This window comes from Oryx dammah, unplaced genomic scaffold (assembly GCF_014754425.2).
Source record: "Oryx dammah isolate SB20612 unplaced genomic scaffold, SCBI_Odam_1.1 HiC_scaffold_17, whole genome shotgun sequence".
In the NCBI taxonomy this organism is placed as follows: domain Eukaryota; kingdom Metazoa; phylum Chordata; class Mammalia; order Artiodactyla; family Bovidae; genus Oryx; species Oryx dammah.
In genome coordinates, this window is record NW_024070201.1 from 16,802,263 (window position 1) to 16,829,875 (window position 27,613).

The following is a 27,613-nucleotide window of genomic DNA, read 5'->3' on the forward strand; positions in this document are numbered from 1 at the left end:
CAAACTATCATACAAGTGCCCTCATTTCACACACTAGCAAAGTAATGCTCAAAATTCTCCAAGCCAGGTTTCAACAGTATGTGAACCGTGAACTTCCAGATGTTCAAGCTAGATTTAGAAAAGGCAGAGGAACCAGAGATCAAATTGCCAACATCCCCTGGATCATTGAAAAAGCAAGAGAGTTCCAGAAAAACATCTACTTTTGCTTTATTGACTACACCAAAGCCTTTGACTTTATGGATCACAACAAACTGTGGAAAATTCTGAAAGAGATGGGAATACCAGACCACCTGACCTGTGTCCTGAGAAATCTGTATGCAGATCAGGAAGCAACAGTTAGAACTGGACATGGAACAACAGACTGGTTCTAAATAGGGAAAGGAGTACGTCAAGGCTGTATATTGTCAGCCTGCTTATTTAACATATGCAGAGTACATCATGTGAAATGCCTGGCTAGATTAAGCACAAGCTGGAATCAAGATTGCTGGGAGAAATATCAATGACCTCAGATATGCAGATGATACTACCCTTACGGCAGAAAGTGAAGAGGAACTAAAAAGCCTCTTGATGAAAGTGAAAGAGGAGAGTGAAAAGGTTGGCTTAAAGCTCAACATTCAGAAAACAAAGATCATGGCATCTGGTCCCGTCATTTCATGGCAAATAGATGGGGGGAAAATGGAAACAGTGTCAGACTTTATTTTCTTAGGCTCCAAAATCACTGCAGATGGTGGTTACAGCCATGAAATTAAAAGACTTTTGCTCCTTGGAAGAAAAACTATGGCCAACCTAGATAGCATATTCAAAAGCAGAGACATTACTTTGCCAACAAAGGTCCATCTAGTGAAGGCTATGGTTTTTCCACTGGTCATGTATGGATATGAGAGTTGTACCATAAAGAAAGCTGAGCGCCGAAGAATTGATGCTTTTGAACTGTGGTGTTGGAGAAGACTCTTGAGAGTCCCTTGGACTGCCAGGAGATCCAACCAGTCCATCCTAAAGGAGATCAGTCCTGGTTGTTCATTGGAAGGACTGATGCTGAAGCTGAAACTCCAATACTTTGGCCACCTGACGGGAAGAACTGACTCGTTGGAAAAGACTGTGATGCTGAGAAAGATTGAAGGTGGGAGGAGAAGGGAACAACAGAGGATGAGATGGTTGGATGGCGTCACTGACGTGATGGACATGAGTTTGAGTAAGCTCCAGGAAGTTGGTGATAGGCAGGGAGGCCTAACATGCTGCAGTCCATGGGGTCGTAAAGAGTCAGACATGACTGATCGACTGAACTGAACTGATTTTGGGAATTAATAGAGAGATTAGAATACTTCAAAGAAAAAGTATAGGCAATTCCTTAAATTTTAGAATATATTTGAGAACCTCTCATGGTTTCTTCTCTCATTTGATTCTCTGTCTCTTTTTAAAAATTATCTATTATTTTAGTTTTGACTGTGCTAGGTCTTTGTTGCTGCACAGGTTTTTCTCTAATTGCAGTGAGCAGTGCTCTTGTTGCAGAGCACAGAGTCTCGGGTGTGCAGACTTTAGTAGCTGAGGCACCTGGGCTCAGCAGTTGTGGCTCCCAAGCTCTGGAGCACAGGCTCAGTAGTTGTGGCACACAGGCTTAGTTGTTCCACGGCATGTGGGATCTTCCTGGGTCAGGGATTGATTCCATGTCTCTTGCACTGACAGGCGAATTCTTTAATGCTTCTAGATGACTTCGTCAGGTCTCTGTTTCAAAATTAAAAGGTTCCTTCACTTGTTTTGAGGGCTACAGAAAGGTTTGAGGAGTAGGAAATAAAAAGTTAATGAAGCAAATATGAGATGAAATTTAAGACATATTTGATAGGACTGGAGGATAGACTCTGAAAAGAGAATTAGAAGTGGAAGAGAAGGTATAACTAATTGTATAGGAGAGATGTATTGGAGGCAAGGTAAATTAGTGAGAGTTGAATTGAAAATAAAATCCAAGAAAATTCCATGGACTGTATAGTCCATGGGGTGGCAAACAGTCAGACACGGCTGAGCGACTTTCACTTTCACTTTTCGGCTTCCCGGGTAGCTAGCTGGTAAAGAATTCGCCTGCAACGCAGGAGACCCTGGTTCGATCCCTGGGTTGAGAATATCCCCTGGAGCAGGGAAAGGCTACCCACTCCAGTATTCTGGCCTGGAGAATTCCACGGACTGTTTGGCCATGGGTCACCAAGAGTCGGTCATGAGTGAGTGACGTTCACCTCAGCTCCATGTAGTTTCTCCCCTGAAAAATATTTTGTTTGTGTACAACCCCACCCCACTCCCATCTCTACAGATCCAAGTTAATTACTGTGTCTGCTCAAACCATTATTTTTCTGCTATATTCAGAAACAAAAGGAGAAATAGCTTTACACAATAGAAGTGGTACTGATAACTGATAGCAAACACTTGTGGCTGCAATGGCAATCAACTCTCCCCTGCATGCTGTGCTCAGTGTCTGCACTGCCACACTTAGAAACAGGAATGAACCCAACCCACTGCAACAGAAGAATATATATGAAGTTTTTTGCCTTGATAAACAAGGAAAGATACTGGGTATTAAGCAAAGCTACAAGCAAATACTGGCTATGGTGTCCTAAAATCTCAAAAGTACTATGAACTAGCTTTCTATTTTTTTTGAGAGAAACTGAAATCCATCAGGATGATGATCTACCTGTGGAAATCTATGCATTTATTTATATTAACTAGATACAAGGCACTATACAAAAATAGATGTAGAAATAAATAAGATGTAGTCTCACGTTCAAGGTCCATGTTGTCTCTATCCTGGATAGAGTACAAACTATATTGCAATCCAGAAACTGGCCAAATATGGTACCTTAAATGATACAGAATTTTGTTTCTCTCTCCCCTGTGTTAATGGTCCAGCATGAGCAGTTCTGGACTATCTAGGTGACTCTTCCTCAGCATCAGTTTCCAGAGTTTTCCAGTCATTGCCATTCCTAACAAGCAAGAAGGAAAAAGAAGCAGCCCAGGGCAAATGCCTTCTTTCAGCAGATGAACCTCAGACTGCACATGTAATTTATCATGTTCCATTAATCCAAATTTAGTGATATGCCAAAACTAACTGTAAGAAAACTGGGGAAATATAGTTTCTATATGAGTTGCTGTGTGCAAGCAAATACTCATGGAGTTCTGTTACTAAAAGAAGACGGGGAGAACAGACCCTGGAGGACAATTAGAGATCTTTCTCACAGACTCATAGCAAAGAAAGATAATAAATAATTGGAATAAAGGCTGCTAAGTACTAAAATAAGTTCTGGTAGCGGAACAAAGGGAGAAATTGTCTTCTGTGTGTAGGGTGAGGGCTTGTTTCAGAGGACGTATCTGAAAGAATGTAGTCCTTGCTGCTGGGACATGAAGGGTATGTCAGTAGTAAGAGAAATAACAATAGGAAGCAATAACAATAAACTGGAAGAAGTGGCTTCCAGTAATGACAGCAGATTGAGTAATTATGCCTTTTTTAGCTTTTTTTCTGAAACCTCACTAAAGTGACAGTTTTGGTTTTTAACCATAGATTCTAGCAAGAATAGGTAACAAGACAACAGCAAAAAAAAAAAAAAAATTGAAGCAAGAAAGCAGATGGAGGAATGATACATGAATTAGCAATTTAAAGAAAATTAGCTTCTAAGCCAAGGGGTGGGAAAAGCGAAAAACCAAACCAGTATATATCATTGAGTCCTCTAAAGACCCAGGAAATGGTGATACCAGATACTTCTGAATTAGGGATACTTCTGAATAGGGATCATTGATTGTCAATCTGTTTAAGAAAGATTGGGTCCTCACATCCCCACCACCATTCCATGCAACAGTTGACTTCCTTTTCCCGCATATTGGCAAAAAACTAGAAATTTATTCTTTGAAAAAGTTAAACATAGAATCTCTTACTGAAATGATCAGGCATCATTGAGGTTGAGATCCCTTATTAAAAGTAAGGACTTTAAGTGAATGTGTACATGTTGCATGTTAAGACTGGCCTCCTTCCCTGTCTTAGCTTCCAGAATGCTGACAATCAGACCTTCACCCTTCAAACAGAACATTGGTGAAATCATTTCAGAAGAATTTGACCAGGCCAAGAAGAAAGACTTAAGATACCAGCCTTAGCAGTTCCTCAACTAAATGATCCATCCTGATCATCTTAGGAGTTAGGCTTTTAGTCTCAATGAAAGATTACAAGAAATATTAGGAAATCCAAAATATGAAATCTAGAAACTGAAATAAACAGAAGCCAAAAGCAACCAGAAAAACAAATTTGATAAGGGAGAAAGGAATGTTTCAGAAGTACAACCCTTCTGCCCCCCCAAAACCCTGTCTTTAATTTTCTCAGAGGGAAAATAGGAAAATATTGAAATCATAAAAGAAGAATAGATACTGTTTTTTCAAAAGAATATTCTGAGAAAAAAGGAGCTTTTGGAAACACAATAGAAAAAAATAAAACACTCAATGTAAGATTGGGGAAGTCTCTCAAAAAATAGGACAAAAGGAAAAAGACTTAGAAAATAGGAAAAAGAATATATATATATATATTTTCCCCCCCTTTGAGGACTGCTCCAATAGGATCAATAAAAACGCAACAGGCATTCCAGAAAAATGGAACAGAAAAAAACTGGAAAGAAATGATCAGTGAAGCAATTTTTAAAATATTTCCAAGATGTAGGGACCTGAGTTTTCAGATTAGATGAGTCCAGCACAATAGGTGAAAGTAGACACATTCTAAGGAACATTGTCATGAAATTCTAAACACTAGGCCACAGAAAAGTTCCTACAAACTTCTGGAGTAGGGCAGGGAAGGGATATGGATAATAGGTAATAGGTCACATAAAAAAGATCAGGAATCAGATTGACGTCACATTTCCTGTAAACAACAATTGAACCTTGAAGGCAATGGAAAGACTTCAAAATTCTGAAAGAATTCTGTCTGACCATTCAACTGTGAAAACAATAAAAACATGCAAATCTTCAAAATACTACCTCATGCATCTTTTTTTCCTCATGTATCTTTTTTTTTATTTTAAGTTTTTTATTTTGTTTTAGGGTATAGCCAATTAACAATGTTGTGATTCAGGTAAACAGGAAAGTGACTCAGCCATACATATACATGTATCCATTCTCCCTGAAACTCCTCTCCCTTCCAGGCTACCACATAACACTGAGCAGAGTTCCCTGTACTGTACACTATGTCCCTGTTGGTAATCCATTTTAAATATAGTGTGTGCACATGTCCATCCCAAACTCCCTAACTATCCCTTCCTCTCATCCTTTCCCCTGGCAATGATAGTTCATTCTCTAAGTCTGTGAGTCTGTTTGCATTTTGTAAGTTCATTTGTGTTATTTCTTTTTAGATTCTACATTAAAGAATGTCATATGATATTTCTCCTTCTCTGTCTGACTTACTTCACTCAGTATGACAATCTCTAGGTCCATACATGTTGCTGCAAATAGCATTATTTAATTCTTTCTAATGGCTGAGTAGTATTCCTTTTTTTATATGTACCAAATCTTTATCTATTCCTCTGTTGTTGGGCATTTAGGTTGCTCCCATGTTTTGGCTATTGTAAACAATGCTGCAGTGATCAATGGGGTGCATGTATCCTTTTGGACCATGTTTTCTCCAGACATATGCCCAGGAGTGGGATTCTTTGGTTATAGGTGACTAAAGTATTGTAGCTTTAGCATCAGTCCTTCTATTTCTAATTTCATAGCATTGTGATCAGAAAAGATGCCTGATATGATTTCAGTTTTCTTAAACTACCCAAGGCTTACCTTGTGGCCCAGCATGTGGTGAATCCTGGAGAACCTTTCTTGTGCACTTGAGAAAAATGTGTAGCCTGCTATTTTTGGATGGAATGCTCTGTAAATACCAATTAAGTTCATCAGGTGTAAAGTGCCATGTAAGGCCTGTGTTTCCCTATTAATTTTCTATCTGGATGATGTGTCCATTGATGAAGGTGGTCCACAATTATTGTATTACTGTTGATTTCTCCCTTTATGGTTGTTAGTATTTGCCTTACATATTGAAGTGCTCTTGTGTTGGGTGCATATATATTTATAATGGTTATATCTTCTTGGATTGATTCCTTGATCATTATGTAGTGTCCTTCATTTTTCTTATAACAGTCTTTGTTTTAACGTCTATTTTGTCTGATATGAGTATTGCTATTCTAGCTTTCTTTTGATTTCCATTTGCATGAAATACTTTCTCCCATCCCTTTACTTTCAGTCTGTAAATGACCCTAGGTCTGAGGTGGGTATCTTGTAGACAGCATATATAGGGTCTTGTTTTGTATCCACTCAGCCAGTCTATGTCTTTTGGCTGGTGCATTTAATCCATTTAAATTTAAGGTTCAGTTAAGTTCAGTTCAATTCAGTCACTCAGTTGTGTCTGACTCTTTGAGACCCCATGAATTACAGCATGCCAGGCCTCCCTATCCATCACCAACTCCCAGAGTCCACCCAAACTCATGACCATGAAGTTGGTGATGCCATCCAGCCATCTCATCCTCGGTCATCCTCTTCTCCTCCTGCCCCCAATCCTTCCCAGCATCAGAGTCTTTTCCAATGAGTCAACTCCTCGCATGAGTTGGCCAAAGTATTGGAGTTTCAGCCTTAGCATCATTCCTTCCAAAGAACACCCAGGGCTGATCTCCTTTAGAATGGACTGGTTAGATCTCATTGCAGTCCAAGGGACTCTCAAGATTCTTCTCCAGCACCACAGTTCAAAAGCATCAATTCTTTGGCGCTCAGCTTTCTTCACAGTCCAACTCTCACATCCATACATGACCACTGGAAAAACCATAGCCTTGACTAGACGGACCTTTGTTGGCAAAGTAATGTCTCTGCTTTTGAATATGCTATCTAGCTTTCCTTCCAAGGAGTAAGCATATTTTAATTTCATGGCTGCAGTCACTTCTGCAGTGATTTTGGAGGCCCCAAAAATAAAGTCTGACACTGTTTCCACTATTTCCCCATCTATTTCCCATGAAGTGATGGGACCAGATGTCATGATCTTAGTTTTCTGAATGCTGAGCTTTAAGCCAACTTTTTCACTCTCTTTCACTTTCATCAGAGGCTTTTTAGTTCCTCTTCACTTTCTGCCATAAGGGTGGGATATCTGAGGTTATTGATATTTCTCCCAGCAATCTTGATTCCAGCTTGTGCTTCTTCCAGCCCAGCGTTTCTCATGATGTACTCTGCATATAAGTTAAATAAGCAGGGTGACAATATACAGCCTTGACATACTCCTTTTCCTATTTGGAACCAGTCTGTTGTTCCATGTCCAATTCTAGCTGTTGCTTCCTGACCTGCATACAGGTTTCTCAAGAGGCAGGTCAGGTGGTCTGGTATTCCCATCACTTTCAGAATTTTCCACAGTTAATTGTGATCCACACAGTCAAAGGCTTTGGCATATTCAATAAAGCAGAAATAGATGTTTTTCTGGAACTCTCTTGCTTTCTTCATGATCCAGTGGATGTTGGCAATTTGATCTCTGTTTCCTCTGCCTTTCTAAAAACCAGCTTGAATATTTGGAAGTTCACAGTTCACGTATTGCTGAAGCCTGGCTTGGAGAATTTTGAGCATTACTTTACTAGCATGTGAGATGAGTGCAACTGTGCAGTAGTTTGAGCATTCTTTGGCATTGCCTTTCTTTTGAATTGGAATGAAAACTGACCTTTTCCAGTCCTGTGGCCACTGCTGAGTTTTCCAAATTTTCTGGCATATTGAGTGCAGCACTTTCACAGCATCATCTTTCAGGATTTGAAATAGCTCAATTGGAATTCCATCCCCTCCACCAGCTTTGTTCATAGTGATGCTTTCTAAGGCCCACTTGACTTCACATTCCAGGATGTCTGGCTCTAGGTGAGTGATCACACCATCGTGATTATACATTTAAGGTAATTATTGATATATATGATCCTATTATCCTTTTCTTAATTGTTTGGAGTTTATTTTTTCTTTTCCTTCTCTTGTGTTTCCTGCCTGGAAAAGTGCCTTTAGCATTTATTGTAAAGCTGGTTTGGTGGTGCTGAATTCTCTTAACTTTTGCTTGTCTGGAAAGCTTTTAACTTCTCCATCAAATCTGAAGGTGAGTCTTGCTGGGTAGTGTATTCTTGATTGTAGGTTCTTCTCTTTTATCACTGTTAATATATCATCCTATTCCTTTCCAGCTTAGAGAGTTTCTATTGAAAATTCAGCTGAAAGTTATGGGAGTTGGCTTATATGTTATTTGTCATTTTTCTCTTATTTCTTTTAATAGTTTATCTTTGTCTTTAATTTTTATCAGTTTGATCACTATGTGTCTCAGCATGTTCCTTCTTGGGTCTATCTTTACTGGTACTCTCTGCATTTCCTGGTCTTGGCTGACTATTTCTTTTCCCATGCTGGGGAGTTTTCAGCTGATTATCTCATCAAATATTTTCTCAGGTCCTTTCTCTCTCTCTCTCTTCTCCTTCTGGGACCCCTATAAATATGAATGTTGGTGCATTTAATGTTGTCTCAGAGGTCTCTTATGCTGTCTTCATCTCTTTTTTTTTGTTGTTTATTTTGTAATATTCTGTTTTGTGGCTGTGATTTCTTCATTTTGTCTTCCAGGTCACTTATCTGTTCCTCTGCCTCAGTTATTGTGCTATTGATTCCTTCTAGTATTATGCATCTCTGTTTGTTCTTGATAGTTCTTCTGGGTTTTTGGCAAACATTTCTTGCATCCTTTGCATTCTTTTCCTGAGATCATGGATCATCTTCACTATCATTATTCTGAATTCTTTTTCTGGAAGAATGCTTATCTCCATTTCATTTAGTTGTTTTTTGGGGGGTTTTGTTCCTTCATGTGGGACATAACTGTCTGCTTTTTCATCCTGATTAACTTTCTGTAATGAGGTTTTTGTTCTAACCATTATGGGACCATGGTTCTTCTTGCTTCTTCTGTCTGCCCTCTGGTGGATGAGGCTAAGGCTTGTGCAAGCTTCCTGATGGGAGGTACTGATTGTGGGAAAAACTGGGTCTTGCTGTAGTGGACAAGGCTGTGCTCTTAATCCAATTATCTGCTGATGGGTGGGGCTGCACTCCCTCCTTATTAGTTCGGCCTGAGGTTACCCAGCCCTGGAGTCTAAAAGCCCTGCATGCATGCTTCATGCTAAGTCACTTCACTTATGTCCTACTCTTTGCAACCCCATGGACTGTAGCCCACCAGGCTCCTCTGTCCATGGGATTCTCCAGGAAAGAAAACTGGAGCAGGTTGCCATATCCTCCTCCAGGTGATCTTCCCAACCCAGGGATCAAACCCACATCTCTTCTGTCTCTCTCATTGGCAGGCAGGCTCTTTACCAGTAGAGCCGCCTGAGAAGCTGCCATGGTAGGACTAATGGCAGGCTCCAAGAGGGCTCACACCAAGGGGCACCTCCTAGGACTACTGCTGCCAGTGCCCCTCCCTGCAGCGAGCCACTGCTGATCCACAACTTTGCAGGAGACCCTCAAACACTAACAAGTCTATGTGGTTCAGTCTCCTGTGGGGTCACTGCTCCTTTCCCCTGGGTCCTGGGGCACACAAGATTTATGTGTGTGCGCCCTCCTAGAGTGGAGTCTCTGTTTGCCCTGGTCCTGTGGGAGTCCTGTAATCAAATCCTGCTGGCCTTCAAAATCAGCTTCACTGGAGACTTTAGTCCCTTTGCTGGATACCCAGGCTGGGAAGCCTGACATAGGGCTCAGAACCTTCACAACAGTGGCAGAACTTCTTTGGTAATACTCTTCTCTAATTTGTGGGTTCTTGTTGTGGCTTCTTCTTTGTCTTTGGTTATGGGGTATCTTTTTTTGGTGGGTTCCAGCATCTTCCTGTTGATGGTTGGTCAACAGCTAGTTGCAATTTTGGTGCACTCACAGGAGGACTTGAGCACCCATCCTTCTACTCCTCCATCTTAAACCAGTCTCCCTCATGCATCTTTTTTAGGAAGGTACTTGAAGATGTGCTCTCTCTCTCTCTATGTATATAAACACAGACAAGCACACACTTGCATGTAAAAGAATGAACTATGAATGAAGACATGGGCTACGAGGCACAGGAGATTTATTTCTAAAGAAAAGCAAAGGAAATGCCCTAGAAAATGGAGAAGGGAGATCAGGATGCTTTCTCTGCCCCAGATACCAAGGACAACCAGGCCAGATTGATTGAAGCAGGGCAGAAGATTGTAGGAGAGAATCCTCAAGAAGGTGAAATTGACAGATAAGCTAACAGGAATGAACTTTCTAAAAGATGGCAACTGGCAGAGTTTGGGGTTGGATTATTGAGGCCTGCATGGAAATTTTAGCAAAAAAAAAAAGAAGAAGAGGAAAAAATGTAGTAGAGAGGGCTCACTCATTATCTGATGCTTCTTTTCCTCTGGACACATGGGAGGAATATATTTCCTTTCCCTCTTGCACTTAGAATCATATGACTATTTGTGGCCAATAAATTTGAGCAGAATTCACATGTAATAGTTTTAAAATACAGCCTAGATTTTTTTTTTAATCTTCTTCCTATCAAGAGGTGGGTTATTTCTTACTGTAGCATAGTCTGGTCTATCTTGATTAATATCCAAGGTAATTATTGACTCTAAGGAAAAGAAATCATAGTTTGTTTCTGGGCTCAGCATTGAAAAGTTTACATGGTCAGAATAACCAAATGCCAAGAAATGATCTTTCTACAATTATGATATAATGATACAGTATTGGCAGGTTTGGGGAATGGGAAAAATAAGGATGTTCTATACGTATGCAGTTAACTTTGATGAAAACATGAATTTAGAAAAAGAATAGAAAAGAACAACCTATTCTAATTTCTTGAAAATAAAAGCTGCATAATTTCAGATATAGAATGAAATGAGAAAAGGATAAACACCAACATAAATTATAAAATGTGGAGAGATATACAAAGCCACATGAAATGAAGCCATATTGAGAGAGTCCTATGGAAACAGAAGTCACAAAATGGTAGGAGGATTATAACCCAAGAGAAAATGTTCTTTACTTACATTAAATCACATAATGCATTATGTTACACGGAAGTTCAAATATCATGAGACGCTGTCATCATCTCATTTTTGTTCTGCAAAAGGATGCCAGAAAGTGTCAGAATAAGTGCTAGTCTTTTGTACACCTTCTGGTACCGCACCAAATGGAAAATAAGCATCTTTCATTATTATCTTACAGACACATGGTGAAGCTGGAACATTTCTCATTAATTTCTAAATAAATTATTTGGATTTTCACATGACATGTCTACCACCTAGAATCCATTACAGAGGACAATTTGAAGTACTACCAGTTTAAATACAGTAGTTCTTTAGAAAAGGTGAATGATTTAACCTATATGTTTATAGTGTGTGCTGCTATTCAGCCCTCTTCTCCTCTTTGTTATTTGGCCTATTTCAGGAATCCCCACTATAAATATCAAAAGGAGATAAGCTCTTTTATATTTGCCTCTGTTAGTCTCCCATTTGCTTATTATTTGCATGCTGCCTGGGGATAGCCTTACAGAGTCTGAACTTACTAATTCAGTTGTTTATTTATTTTCAACTCACAATAGGCCTCACACATGCCCATTTTTGTTTTAGACACTAGGATACAATGCACCAAAAAATGAAAAAAATCTTTGCTCTTGTGCAGCTTATTTGCTAATGAGGGGAGACAGGCTATAACCAAATAAGTTGGAAAAATTATATACACATTAGAATGGGTTAATTACTACAGAGGAAAATAGAGGATACAAGGTGAACTGAGCATTCTGGGGGGGGAGGGTGATAAGAAAACCTCACTATCATAAAATGATGATCTGTGGTAAAAGGGAAAAAAAAAAAAAAAAAGATGGTCACAGGGGAATTAATTCCCATATTCAAAGAGAGGATGTAGCCATTGGGTATTGTCAATATTACATATAGCCTCCAACCACAAATTTGATTTTTGATGAAAAGACCTTGGAATTATACAAAGAAAGAGAATTTTAATATTTATATGTATGAAGAAAGATATCTAAGTTATAAGCCCCAAGTTTCAGAAGTCATCCCTGGTAACTCAGACGGTAAAGAATCTCCCTTTAATGCAGGAGACCCTGGTTCAATCCCTAGGTCAGGAAGATCCCATGGAGAAGGGAACGGCAACCCACTCCAGTATTCTTGCCTGGAGAATTCCATGGACAGAGGAGCCTGGCGGGCTACAGTCCATGGGGTTGCAAAGAGTTAGACACTACTGAAGCAACTTAACACATTTCAGGAGGCAAGAGAAGTCAGTAATAATAAGAGGAGAGGAGGAGATGTGTTTTGGTCTCTTGAAAGCAGTCCTAAGGGCCTGGATTACAAGGCAAGTGAAGCAGGTAAATAAAGCATCAACACAATGACTATTCCCAGAAGGGCAATAGGAATGTAATGTCATGGTGAAAAAAGGCACTCCCAAAGCTATTGCATTTGTAGGCTGCTTGCTGCCAACATCCTTTTGACATCAAAGTACTTCCATCTTCTAAATGCCTGTTTGGCAGTTGGCAAAGCCACAGGAAGGGCCTTTCCAGAATGGAACAACTGGCTCATTTTACCCAAGTAAAGTCAGCAAGTGTTCTGTGATTTGTTGCTTTTGTAAGAGGCTAGTGCACATCCTATAAAGTTCATAATAATAAAATATAAGATCTCATTCACACTTGGTTGCATTGCCCATATATTAAGTAACTCTATAAATGTAAGCAAACTCCAGTGCTCTCAATTTAATTTGTCTGTATATATTTCAGGAAAAGAAATTAGAGAGAATGATTAAACAGTTTAAAATGTTTACATAAACAAGACAACCTTTTTCCTTTTCTATTCTAAAGTAAATATACATGTAGGAATAAATTTTGAGATGAATGGATAAAGAAAATGTGGTATATACATACAATTGAAAATCATTCAGCCATAAAAAAGAAAAAGAAACCCTGTCATATGCTACAATAAGGATGAATCTTGGGAGCATTGTGTATTAATATGTGAAACTGAGACAGGAGAGAAGTAGGCAGATCACAATCTTTAAAAGAATGACATAGTCATTGAGAAGATGACATAAACTGGTTAGAACCAGCTAGGCCCAAGATTGCAAAAGATTTGACTTCCAGTTGACTTTAAGCCTCATTATATGCTCATTGTTATATAATAGCATGCTAAATCAGAGAAGGTGATGGCACCCTACTCGCCTGGAAAATCCCACAGATGGAGGAGCCTGGTAGGCTGCAGGCCATGGGGTCTTTGAGGGTCGGACACAACTGAGTGACTTCACTTTCACTTTTCACTTTCATGCATTGGAGAAGGAAATGGCAACCCACTCCAGTGTTCTTGCCTGGAGAATCCCAGGGACGGTGGAGCCTGGTGGGCTGCCATCTCTGGGGTCGCACAGAGTCGGACACTACTGAAACGACTTAGCAGCAGCAGCAGCAGCAGCATGCTAAATGACATACCCACAGGTGCCATGAAAATTCCCAAACTGACCATAAAAGACCAAAAAGTGGGCAGTGGTCCAGCTCCTGGAAATCCTTGTCCCTTCCCTGAAAGAATTGGAATAATCCTCCTACTTGTTAGCATATGTAATTACCCAGCCCATAAAACTAACCACCCCATTTATACAGGGCCTCTTGACTTTTTAGATGGCCTACACTTCATCTCTGTAGTGTGTATCTCCCAGAAAAACTTGTTTTCACTTTACTATGGCTTACTCTTGAATTCTTCCCTGCCAAGGACACTTACTTGGTGACCTGTCTCAGGGACTCACCTGAGACCTGGGACATGACTGTCCTCTTGCTCCCCATTTTCCTGCAGCAAAATAAGCCAGTCACAGAGGGACAAATACTGCATGATTCCACTTATATGAGGTATTTGCAGAAGTCAGGCTCACAAATGCAGAAAGCAGAATGGTGGTTGTTAGGGCTGGGCATGGGGGAGAGAGTAGGAAATAAGAAATTGCTATTCAATGAGAATGGAAGTATCAGTCATGCAAGATGAAAAAGTTCTAGAGAATCTGTTGTACAACATTGTGCTTAGAGTTAACAATACTGTTTACTTTAAAGTTGTTAAGAGAGTAAATCTCATGTGTTTTTTACCACAGTTTTTTTTTAATGAATGAATTTTGGCTTCATAAAGCTATGTTGAAAGTTTATGTTTGTAACTTTGTTTTGCATCATTCTTTCCTACAAAATATCTGTAGCATCTATCAATCAGATCTTTGGTTGCCAGCAGCAAATCAATTTGAGGACTTTAATAAAAAACAAAAGCTACTGGAAGCATGTCTGAGTCACAGAGCCTTGACAGGATAGCTGGGGACCAGGCTTGGAATGAACCCAAAGATCCCAGGGCGAGAACCATAAGAGGCCAGTGTGGTCCCCATGATACTGTTGCCCCTTTTTTTGCCTTTTCACCCATTGCCATAAGAAACCCTGAATGGACAGTTGGCAGTCTCAGCTACAAATTCAATAGAAGTGTCACGAGATTCTCTAGTGAAAGCGTTTCTCCCTTGGATGCTAAAACCTTTATATCAGCAGAGTTCAGAGTCACAGAGATTAGAAGCAACAAAAAATGTTAGTGCCTCATTAAGTGTAATTGTAAAAGGTACTGTCACCCCACTTTTACCCTTTGTTTCCCAGACCACAGCATCTTTTAATGGGGGAAAAATCACTACCCTACTGTATTCCTCACTAGCTTAGAACATATACATCCTGAAGGATCATGCTAAAATTTTACAGGATGTCTACTCCTGGGCATGAGCGTAACTGAATCTTTTTTTTAAATTAAAGTTGATTTACAGTGTTAGTTTCAGGTGTACAGCAAGTTGATTCAATTTTTTTATGTGTGTGTGTCGGAGGGGGTTGGGGTGGGGGTTTTGTGTGTGTTCTTTTTCAGATTCTTTTCCACTTAGATTATTGTAATGCATATTGAATATTTTGTTTACTTTTGGCTGTGTCAAGCCTTTGTTGCTTTGCCCAGGCTTTCTCTAGTCGTGGCAAGCAGAGGCTACCCTTTGTTGCAGCGGCATAGGCTCCTCGTTGCCGTGGCGTCTCTTGTTGCTCAGCACAGGCTCTAGGTACATGGGCTTCAGTGGTTGTAGCACGTGGGCTCAGTAGTTGTGGCACATGGGCTTGGTTGCTCCTCGGCATGTGGAATTTTCCTGGACCAGGGATTGAACCCATGTCCCCTGCATAGCAGGCAGATTCTTATCCACTGTGCCACCAGGGAAGTTTATCTAAACAAATAGATTAACTTTTTGTTTATCTATTATATATGTGTGTGTGTATCTGTTAACATAATTGGATCTTAATAACCCATTCCACAGTTTTATAGGTGTATGCCTCTAGGCGATAGTGACATAAGATCATCGAATCTTATGGAATCATTTCTTCCTCTGTTAACTGAAACCTTTTGGTCTGTAGCAAAGTGTGAGATATCATGACTTTGTATAAGGCATTCCATAAGTTCATGGATGGTGGTGCTAGCATGGCTTGAGTCCACATTAAATGTCTTTTACAGTGAGAACATATCAGTGTCCCCTTTTTGATGGTTTTCCCAGGTAAGGTACCATATTCAAGATACCATTAACTGCTAGAAAATTGAGTATTAAGCTATTAAAGTTGAGATACGAGAAAGTCTGTGTTGAGCCCAGTCAGCCTGCTACCACGATCACTTTGAGTCCAAAATCGGATAAAAATACTGACTGATGAGTGTAGGACAGGACATTTTGTTTAGCCGATTATTAAGAACTCCTTCCCAGAGGAGGCTTTTGGTAAATATTCACATTGGATACAGTATTTGCAACTCAGAACCCATCAACACATCCCAAATATTATGAATCTTCTGATTTTGTTTTTTCCAACATACCTAACCCTTAGCCTCTGCTCATGAATTGATGTAGGTCCTTAACATACACCTCTCCATCTCTTCCTCTGGTAAAAGTTCCTCTTTATGGAGGATTTCTCCTTTGGAAGAAATGGAAGGATTTCTCCTTTCCAGTATTGAGTGGAATTGACTGATGCAAACATATTATTTAGAGCCATCTGTAAGGCAGACTTGAATTTTTTTTCCTCTGATTTTAGGGGAAATCCACATAAGCCCATAGGTTGAGAGGGTGTTGCAGAAGTAGACATGCTGGATGTGTGAGCCGTGTTGCTCCAGGTCCCCTCAGGTTCCACCTCTATTCCTGCCTGTATATATGACTTCTGTTTGATGACATAGTTCCTGCCTATGAATCAGAACACCTAGCTCTTGATGAGCACTCGGATTGCACAGACACCTGTTGTTTGTTAATCTCTATCAAAGCCAGGTTTTAAGCCAAGAACTATTTCTCAAAAGCATAATAGCTCTTGACAAAGAGGGCATGTCTGTATTCTAAAATGTCGTGCCTGTAATTGTCCAGTGAAACCTTCCCCAGGCTTTCTTTAAATCATTTATTCATTCAATGAGACTTTCAAAGCCCAGAAGGAAATGGATATAAAATAACATGCAAAAGATGTTGCTTGAAAAAAATTGTTACTCTTCATTCCTTACAACTCTTGGATTCTTTACAGGAAGACCTATCTACCTAGTTCTTTTAGGGTTTATTCCTTGCCTCCTTAAAACACCTTTAAGACATTCTAAAGACCTAGGTGTCTCAACCCAAGAGAGGAACTTCCAGAGAAAGATAGATGCACCCTCATCATCTCTGTAAGACCTGGTTCTCAAGTTCTATTTTTCAATCTTGAGGCTTGTCTCTTCCCCTAAATAATTGACAGCAGGGATACCCAATTATTTTAGGGAAAACCCTACTTCTTAGGACAACTAATTCTGAATTTGAAGCCTAACTATATCAGAATTCTAAATCTAATATCCAGATACAAACTGGAGATCAAGTTATTATATTGAAAAAGGCAGATGTCCTATTGAGGCCTTTTATTTCAACTAATTATTAATAAGGGCTGTTTTATAGAATATGTTACATATATTTTGCTATTATTTTATTCTATGGAATGATTTGCCAGCCAGTATTCCAAATATGTTTTCAAAATTAAATACAGAGTGCTGGAATATATAGCATTTCCTACAGTGTAAGACATGCCTCTGCCTAATAGACAAGCATTTCAGTGTTGAGTTTTTTTCATTAATTAATTTGTTTTAATTGGAGGCTAATTACTTTACAATATTGTGGTGGTTTTTGCCATACATCGACATGAGTCAGCCACGGGTGCACATGTGTCCTCCAATCCTAAACAGTGTTGAGTTTTTAACCACAAAAGCAGGCTGGTTTGGGCTTCCCTGGTGGCTCAAAGAATCCACCTGCTCACTGAAGAGACATAGGTTCGATCCCTGACCCAGGAAGATCCCACGTGCTGTAAAGCAACTAAGCCTACGTGCCACAACTGTTGAGCCTGTGCTCTGGAGCTCAAGAGCTGCAGCTTTGGAACTCACATGCCTCAACTACTGAAGCCCATGTACCCTAGAGTCCATGCTCAGCAACAAGATAAAGAACCACAACGAGGAGCCCATGCACTGCTCCAGTCCCAACTTGCTGCAACTAGAGAAAGCCACATGCAGGAACAAAAACCCAGCAGAGTCAAAAGTAAACAATAAAAATAAATAAAATTGTTTTCAAAAGGCGTATTGTTTTAAATTATACTGGTCGTAAATTAATGGCGAAGGGGGAGTAATACAGACTTGGTTCTGAGTAAGTGAAAGCTGTCAGTCTAATATCAGCCTTATTTAGGTTTCCCTTAAGATACTACGTGCTAAGTCACTTCAGTTGTGTTCGACTCTTTGCGACCCTATGGACCTTGACCTGCCAGGCTCCACTGTCCGTGGGATTCTCCAGGCAAGAATACTGGAGTAGATAGCAATTCCATCCTCCAGGAGATCTTCCAGACCCAGAGATCAAACCCCTGTCTCTTAGGTATCCTGCATTGGCAGGTGGGTTCTTTACCACTAGCGCCACCTGGGGAGCCCTGCACATCTGCCTAAATTCCAGTGTGTATAGATGAGCAGCAAAACAATAACAAATTCGTTATCCCTCAAAATTAAAAAAGAACAGCAACAACTTAAATGAACTGCATTATTTATAGCCTGCCAGTGGTAATAGGAGTGTGCTTTCCAGGTTGTACTAGTGGTAAAGAGCTCACCTACAAATGCAGAAGTTGCAGTTTCGTCCTTGAGTCTGAAAGATTCCCTGGAGAAGGGTATGGCAACCTACCCCAGTATTCTTGCCTGGAGAATCCAATGAACAGAGCAGCCAGGTGGACTGCAGTCCATAGGGTTACAAAGAGTTGAACATGACTGAAGCAACTTAGCACTCACACAATGATAGGGGGAGTTTTTTCTTACTGTCTCCAACTGTATGTATGGTACGGTAGTCCTTGGAAGAGGTTTTTTTAAGCAGTCACTTAAGAGCCTCTCTATTAGGAATTCCAAGGAGAAGGGCAGGCAGGAGATATGCAGAGGGGAGGTAATCTTTCTGCAACAAATTGTACTTGTGGTATCCAGACTCTGAACTGAGCTGTGATTTCAGCAATGAGGATAAAGAAGGTATGTAAAGTTACTGACCCTTCACAGATATCTTTGGTGCCTCAGGCAAGTAACGGGAACACTTGCTTAAGGATGATCTAAATGCTTAAGATCACTGACAACTTGGGTAATTCCCTAACAGTGCAGTGCTTAGGACTCCATGCTTCCACTACAGGAGTCCCAGGTTTGATCCCTGGTCAGGGAACTAAGGACTTTCCAGGTGGCTCAATGGTAAAGAATCTACCTGCCAAGCAGGAGATGCAGGCTCAGTCCCTGGATTGGGAAGATCCCCTGGAGAAGGAAATGGCAACCCACTCCAGTGTTCTTGCCTGGGAAATCCCATGGACAGAGGAGCCTGGCCCGGCCACAGTCCATGGGGTTGCAGAGTCAGATACAACTTACTGACTAAATCACCACCACCACGAGGGAACTAAGATTCTGCAAGCCACGTGGCTTGACCAGAAAAAAAAAAAAAAAAAATCACTGACAACTTGGAAGCTGAGACACTTAGTGATCTCTGGCTCGTACAACATTTATCACGTTCCTTCTCCAATAAGATTAATTAATCTAATATAACAAATATTAAAGTATATCTTCACTTGTCAGGCAATTAGATATATAGATGGAATATGTTTAGCCCTCAAGAAAACACATTTGTTGCTATGTCTTCATTAAGTAGAAGACATAGCAACAAATCCAATCAATACATTATGAAAATTGATAAATAATGGCAGTTTGCCAAAGGTCCGATGGAGTTATTAGAGAAATACCTAAGAGAGGTAGAGGAGGAGAAGACAGTGACAAGGAAGGCTTTTTATATGATAGGATTTTTTAACTGACTCTCTAAAGAATAAATGGGAGTTTGCTAGGCAAAGAAAAGTGTAAAAGACATTCTAGGTAGAGAAAACAACATACACAAAGGCAAAAAATATAAAATGTATGGCCTTGCCATCTTGCCTCTTGATTTAGTCAGGAAACAAATGGCACACTTGAAAGGTTAACTGCAAAGAGTTTAATGAAGATGACTATTTCCAGAAATGTGGGCCAAGTCAAGGGCACCAACAAAGAATGGTGAAGCATTCAGTGGGAAGCTATAATGACCTACCCAGAGGGGCAGGGAAAGGGAATGAGACTGCCAGAACCTGCTGAGAGGCAGAGCCATGGGAGAGGGACTACCCAACAGCAACCTCAACCAGAAGCAGAAGAAAACAACCACTACCAAATCACAGCCTGGCAGAGACAAAGTGAAAGTGAAGTCGCTCAGTCGTGTCCGACTCTTTGCAACCCCGTGGACTGTAGCCCACCAGGCTCCTGCATCCATGGGATTCTCCAGGCAAGAATCCTGGAGTGGGTTGCCATTTTCTTTTCCAGGGGGTCTTCCCGACACAGGGATCGAACCCAGGACTCCTGCATTACAGGCAGATGCTTTAACCTCTGAGCCACCAGGGAATCCCGACAGAGACAAAGGGAGGGGTAAACACCCTGTCCTCCCTTTCCTCCAGTCTCCAGCAGACCCCCGTCCTGCTAGCTGAACCCCACTGCAGCCCAGAGGGCAAAGGGGTTTGAGAAAGCTTCTGTAAAGGTTGGCTTTCTGAGGCCGGGAGAGCAGAGACTAGATCCATAGAGGCCAACAATCATTAGTACATACATCTCAGATTCATATCCCGTGTCTGAACAATTTCCTGCTTCTTGAACAGGTATGGCTAACCCAGGACTAAACCTCTAACTGACGTGACGAGTTTGCCCTTGTTTCTTCTTCCTTGACTGATATAAGGAGTAGCTTGTTGACCTAAATGATAGGAAAAGATTCTTAAGATCATTGCAACTTCTGCCCTGAACCAAAACTTTCTGTATACATACTTTTAATCATGGTAATGTGATAATTATCCTATCAGGTATTTAAAAATAAGTAATCCTGAGTGTGAGATGACATATAAGTGGCTTATTTGTCTACCTAAAAATATCTGCTTTAATATTGTCAGTGGATGAAACTGGCTTGCATATTAGTTTCATAGAATTTTTTGTTCACTTGAGACACTGCATATTTGATTTATAAACTCTAGTTAAATCACATTTAAAGTATCTTCAGATTTTGTTATGGTGCTACATTGTTTGAAATAGAACAAGTTGTCCTTTTACAACCTTTTTTTCTATTTATTTTTCAGATCAATAACTCGATCTTATTACCGCAACTCGGTTGGTGGATTTTTAGTATTTGACATTACTAACCGACGATCTTTTGAACATGTGAAAGATTGGCTGGAAGAAGCAAAAATGCACGTACAGCCATTTCAGATTGTATTTCTGCTAGTGGGACATAAATGTGATTTAGCTTCAAAACGTCAAGTTACAAGGGAAGAAGCTGAAAAACTGTCAGCAGACTGTGGTATGAAGTATATAGAAACGTCAGCAAAAGATGCCACGAATGTTGAGGAATCCTTCACTATCTTGACTAGAGACATATATGAACTTATTAAAAGGGGAGAGATTTGTATTCAGGATGGCTGGGAAGGGGTTAAAAGTGGTTTCGTTCCAAATACTGTGCATTCTTCTGAGGAAGCAGTAAAGCCCAGGAAAGAGTGCTTCTGCTGACTTCAAACATGCCAAAGAATTGAGAACAGATTGGGTGTCATTTCAGGATAAATACCAACATTAACAACAGAATGATATGATGAAAGCATTTAAAAAAGTTATAAACCCATGCTAATGCTGTTTTGTAAGGTATTTAATTCAGAGCAATATGCTAACTTGTTAAACTACCAGATTGGTATTTTGCTAAATTATCAAGCAAAGCAGACAACATTTTCTGGAAACTGGAGTATCTACGTAATTGCCTTCATTCTCATTTTGTTAGCATATAACTGACCATAATATCCAAATATCTCAGTATTACTCGTGTTTCTTGATAGTTTGAAATGGATGTTTTATGCACACATATAATCTATTGAAAAGATTTTATCAGGAATTACATTCTCTAGCATTAATTAATATTAAATAGTAAAGTGGATTTAAAAGTGCACTGTTCATTTACAAAGTAAACAATCTCAGAGTTATTAACTAGGCCTAAAATAACAATTTCTTGCTTAAGGTGGCAGGTTTGTAACCATTCTCTGAAATATTCTCCCTTAATTTTGCTTGAACATGAAAAGATAAGTTTTATATTAATTTTTGTTCTCTCATTTATTGCTCCTGAAAATTTTATGTTTTATAGAGACATCTAAGGATATCAGCAAAATATTTTATTATAAATATTTGTAAAAATCAAAATGAAGGATCACTATCAGCAAATGTTTTGTTTTTATAGTATACTGTCCTTAATAAGATAAAAAAATGAATTTATATACTGCTGACATTTTCAAAGAAAGTAAATCCAGTCTACCTTGAGCTATTGTCAAAATTATCAATATAGGTAAGTGTAGAATATTTTTAATAATTGCTTTTTATGTTCAAGTGAATTTCCAAATTTCCCCATTTTCAATACAAGGAAAGTGTAGGGGCAAGAAAAATTGACTAGATGTTTGAAATAACATTCATCATCAGTAAAAGTAAAAATAAAATAATGAGTTAAGGCTATAAGATAATGTTTGAGCTTCCTAATTTTTAACTTGTTAATTAAATCCCCCTCCTGGAAGGGACGTTTTTATGACAATGTCAAATATTTTATAATATACATTTCTATTCTGTTCTGTAAACCATTCTTGATCACAAAGGAACTGCTTTTTGGAATCATAAGGTCTTTACTGTTTAACTGTGGTTGCTTCATTTGTTTGAAAACCAAATTTGTATAGTAGAAAGAATATTTAATGAGAAATCAGAAAACCTGGTTCTAAGCTTGCCTTTGCTTTCCAGCATTCATACATGAGTAAGTAACTTAACTTCTGTTAGTTTTCTCATCTGTAAAACAAGGCTAATGACCTCATTAATTGTATTTCATGGAATTATTTTGGGAATCCAGTGAATCATGTAGAAAAGTTTTGTGAGTGGAGAAAGAATTATACAAATGTGAGATCAATATCAACTGCTGATGGGCATACTCTTGTATTTACAATGGATGAGAATTTTTCCCATGTTATCTTCCTTCCCTCCCACACAGAAGGAGCAAAGAAGGTGTATGCTTTCATGGACCTGGCACAGTTCTTGGCTTGATATATTTCTGTAGACTGTTACCCTGAAACTCCGCTCCTCTAAAGTGGAAATGTTAGGCAAGAAAATCCCACGAGACTTAATTCAATCAAAAGTCATGTTTGAATGTGGTTTTTGTGCCTCTTTGAATTTTTAAATACTAGTACCTTAGATTAATGTAAGTTTTTTTGTTTTTTTTTTTTTTAGACTAGTCAAGTATTGAATTATACCATTGCTCTAATTTTTTGAATATATTGTAAATGTTTTCTTGGTATCCTTGGATTAATTTTACTTGAGTAAGTTCAAACTATAACTGGGCAGATAAGACAATACTATCACCCCAAAAGTGAAGTAGTCTAGTTTTATTGTTATAATTTAAAATCTTATAATTTTCATCAGTTCAAAGTAGCCTAAACTCACATACATAGTGAATACTTAACAGTAAAGTACAGTTATTTGTGGCTACTTGTAAAGTTAAACAGCTAAAATATAAAATGTGATTTAACTTTCAGTGGATACCCTTTGTAATACTAATATTGGTACAGCACTCATGTTTGGTCAAAGTGTATGATGTGTTCCAAGATTTAGAATCAAATTAAGAAATCAAAAGAAACAAATGGGAATGCAGGGCCCCATAAAGCTGATACTTAGCAGAATCATACATAAGCAGAAGCAAGCATCAAAGTGTAATTCTTATATCTTGGTTGATATTCTTTCTGTAATCATGCTGTGTCAGGGGGGGTGTGTGTGTGTGTTGAATAAAAGGGGAAATGTCATCTAACTGAATCTACAAAGTCTAAAATTGGGCTAAATCATTATATTATAGAGGAGCTGAAATTTTTGAGTTCTTATACCAGATTGCCAAATATCTTTATAACCTTAGCCAGATATCTTTATCTATTTATCTGCCTATCTCCCTATACATATAAGTAACTGACCTATTTTCTTACATGTCATTAGTAAAGATATTAGCTCCAGGCAAAATATTTTGACTAAGGTTCTTATAAATCAAAAATACTCGATTTTACATTAGAATTATATAATTTAATATTTAATTTAAACCTTACTTAAATTAAAATCTTTAAAATGAACAATGTAGCTAATTTAATAATTAGCTAATTATTAAATATTTTAAATGTGATTAAAAAGAAATAAAAAAACTATCCAATCATATAACAAATTTGTCCCTGACAGAAATTGCTCATCTGGAGTATTATTAACACTTTCAGGGCATGTAGTGATATGTTTCATTAAATGGTCAGCTTAAGCCAAAATGATTATGTAATTGGAGTATGGAGTATGTAAATGTGGCCTTTATATACACGGTAGTAGCAAACAAGAGTTTTTGAGCCTGGAAACTTGGGAGTTTACTCTAGGTTTCTCAAAGCTTCAAAGCAGTTTTGGTTTGGTTGGTTGGTTAGTTGGTTTGATTTGGTAGCAACCAAAGCAGTCATTTCTATTATTGTTAAGATAACTTTGACAGTCTTTTTATCCAACTTCACATCATGAAAAAACTGAATCTGTGGATTGATAAAATCATCTTAGTGCTGCTTTTGTCAGATTTTATATTGCCATTGGTTAAATTAAGAACAAAGCTTCAGGCTTCCTTGGTGGTCTAGTTGGGTTAACAGTCTGACTTGCGCTGCAGGGGACACTGATTCCATCCCTGATCCAGGAAGATCCCATATGCCGCAGGGCAACTAAGCCCATGTGCCACAGCTACTGAACCCACGCTCTAGAACCTGTGAGCTGCAATTACTGAGCGCAAGCTCCTCAACTTCTGAAGCCCTTGAGTTCCAGAGCCTGTGCTCCACAAGAGAGCCACCAAAATGAGAAGCCCGCACACAACAGCTAGAGAGTAGCCCCTGCTCACTGCAACTAGAGAAGGCTTCATGCATGGTAATGAAGACCTAGCAAAGCCAAAAATAAATACGTAAATGAAATTATAAAAAGAAGAACACAGTTTCCTTTGACTTCGTGAAATAAAATTCACAGATAAGGCAAGATAAGAAAAATCTAAACAAAAGAATTCTTCTCTGCCCTTTGGCCTCCTCTCCCCCACTGTGCATTAACCAAATCTCTTTCATCAGCAGGAATACCTGCTCAATCATTAAAAGCACCATTGGCCTAGCATCAAAAAGACAGCTCCTTAAAAGATAACATTCTTTCTTGGCCTTGTAAAGGATCACATAACCTACCATGATGACACTTAGACCTGGATTATGTAAACTGTCACTAATAATATGTCATTTGATATACAGCCTTCTGTCTCAAAAAACTATATAAACTGTGCCTTGACTTATAACAAGTAGAATAGTTCTCAGAGCTTTCTGAGATATACTTCCCAGGTTTTATTTCCCAAATTCGGCTCAAATAAAAATTTCCAATTCTTTCTTAGGTGGACTGAATAGTGTTTCTTCTACAACTTAAAAGAGTGCACTCTTATTTCCTTAGTTATGACATAGAAGCATTCAAAAGACTAAAGACCTGTTTGATAAGCTAACTCATTTGTTCCCCAATAACTGCCCGAAGAGATTCAGTTGGAAATGCAAAGGAAATCATTAAGAAAAAATAAAGACTATTAAGGCTTTAAAGTTAGATTCTTAATATTTTAAAATAGTAGAATGCATTCCCAATCAGAACCTACTTTTGGATGTTCTACAGCTGATAAACAACCATCTCTGCTTCAGAATCTTTCTAAATTCCAGTTTTCTCACTAAACTTTCCTGAGCAACTGACCTTAAAATAACTAACAAACTGTTCTCCTAAAACTGAATGAACTGCTACATGACTTGGTATTTCCAAAATCTTAATAACACATGAGTGATGAGCTATGACAATCTAATCAATTACTATACAATCTAATTCACATCATTATGATATAGAATAAATATAAAAGAAAAAATTTAAAGATATTAAAAAACTGGTGTTCCTTGTTGGTATGTCTCTGGGTAAATTTTTCATCATTTTTTTAATAGTGCCTAAAACATTATCTATGTGACATTCAGTGACTATTAATTGATGATTATTATGCTGAGTTAATCCTATTTAATGTGGGATCTGTATACTTAGTTTTAGTTTATATATTCCATGGAAGAACAAACATGTTTTGCTACAATTTCTCTTGCAATTTTTTTCAGAATGACAGCCAGTGGAAGAAAGATATGGCATAAAGTTTTTGAAGTATGTTATTTGATTTTAAATAATGAATAAAAAGAATGAGAATGAGAACTCATTGTCACATGACTGTTACATTATCTATTTTTAGTGCGCCATCTTTAGCGGTGCTTTTAAAGCAGAAGCAACTACTAAATACATGTGTGTATTTATTCACAAGTGAAGTATAAATAAGAATCTGAGATCTGAAATCTCTAATATATTACATAATACCTTGGTGGAGTGTGGGATAGAACAGTATAATCAAGTATTAATATATATGCAGCAAAATGTATGAATATTCACACTAAAAAGACAAGTTTAACCAGATCAGGTCAAATTTTTGTTGCCAAATGGGTTATCAAAAGAATTTATGATTTTCAGAGTTTTGGGGGATTTCAGAATTGCAGAAAAGGGAACATGATCATCCACCTCGCTTTAACAGCTATTTCAGAATTTGTGACTTTTTTGTAGTTGGTTCATCTCTGTCATGCTTCAGCCTCTCACATAGTAGGAACTTATTAGATTTTGAATTGAGCTGTTAAACCACACAAAGTTTTCGTAACTTCAGCATACATAAACAGTTTTACATGTAAAATATTTACAACAATGATTGGTACATAGTAAGCACTTGATAAATGTCACCTATAATTTTTATTTTATTTTTAGGATAATTCTTTTAACTACAAACTTGCCATGAAGCCAGTTTTAATCCCTGTGATGTGCCAGGAACTAATTGTTAATAATGGCTATCTTACTGGTCTGATTCTTGGAGTCAGGGAAGAACGCTTTCACAAGGATTGTTGGCGATCCCAGCATCTGACCGGATGGACAGGTGCTTGAATGGTCATAGGCCATCATGTCTCTAAAGCAGTTCTGGGAAGTCATCACCAGGAACAGTGCACATGCACTCTGTGCTAAGAACTGTAGGTCAGAGGATTGGACTTCTTAGTTATATATAAAATGGTTATCAGCATTGTTTTTTAAAAGATATTTTGGTAACAGCTTTATTGACATAGTTTACATACAAAACCCACTTAAGATGTACAGTTAAATGGTTTCTAGTACACTCAAAGTTGTGCAGTCATCCCCGCAATCAGTTTCAGAACATTTGTGTCACCTGAAAAAGGAAATTCCGTACTCTCTAGCTGTCACTCCCAATACCCTCCCCACCCCACACTACCAGAGTCGTGAACAAACACTAATCTACTTTGTGTCCCTATATTTGCCTATATTGCACATTTCGTATAAATGGAATAGTATAATATGTGGTCTTTGATGACTGACTTCTTTCAATGAGCATAATGTTTCTAAGGTAGTACCATCATTTTGGGCTTCCCTGATGACTCAGACTGTAAAGAATCCGCCTGCAATGTAGGAAACCTGGGTTTGATCCCTGGATCAGGAAGATGCCCTGGAGAAGGAAATGGCAACCCACTCCAGTATTCCTTCCTGAAGAATTCCATGGACAGAGGAGCCTGGCAGGCCGTGGGGTCGCAAACAGTCAGACAGACTTACACATATACAGTGGAGGAGGGACTACATAAATGAAATTCACTTACATTATTCTGTTACTTGCTTTTTACACTAATAAGGATCTTGGAAATCTTTTTCTGTTGACATACATTGATTTTTCTCTTTGACAGCTTCATAGAGTACCACAATATAAAGGGAATTATCATATCTACTTTTAATAGAAATTTATATTACTTCCAATTTTTCTACTATAAATAATGTTACAATGAACATATCAGTGAACATATTTTGTTGCAAATGTGTGGGTAGTTTATATGATAGATTCCTAAAAGTGTCCT

The 27,613-nt window shown here is 38.6% G+C and overlaps 1 protein-coding gene across 1 annotated transcript in view; it reads left to right on the top strand.

Moving 5' to 3' along the window:
• Positions 1 to 25,878, top strand: part of RAB39A (RAB39A, member RAS oncogene family) — a 37,566-nt gene extending 11,688 nt beyond the window's left edge. Inside the window, exon 2 of the mRNA XM_040257926.1 lies at positions 20,687 to 25,878. Coding sequence (XP_040113860.1) covers positions 20,687 to 21,113 — 427 coding nt within the window. The 3' untranslated portion in view covers positions 21,114 to 25,878. The remainder of the gene's footprint in view (positions 1 to 20,686) is intronic.
• The last annotated feature ends 1,735 nt before the right edge of the window (positions 25,879 to 27,613 follow it).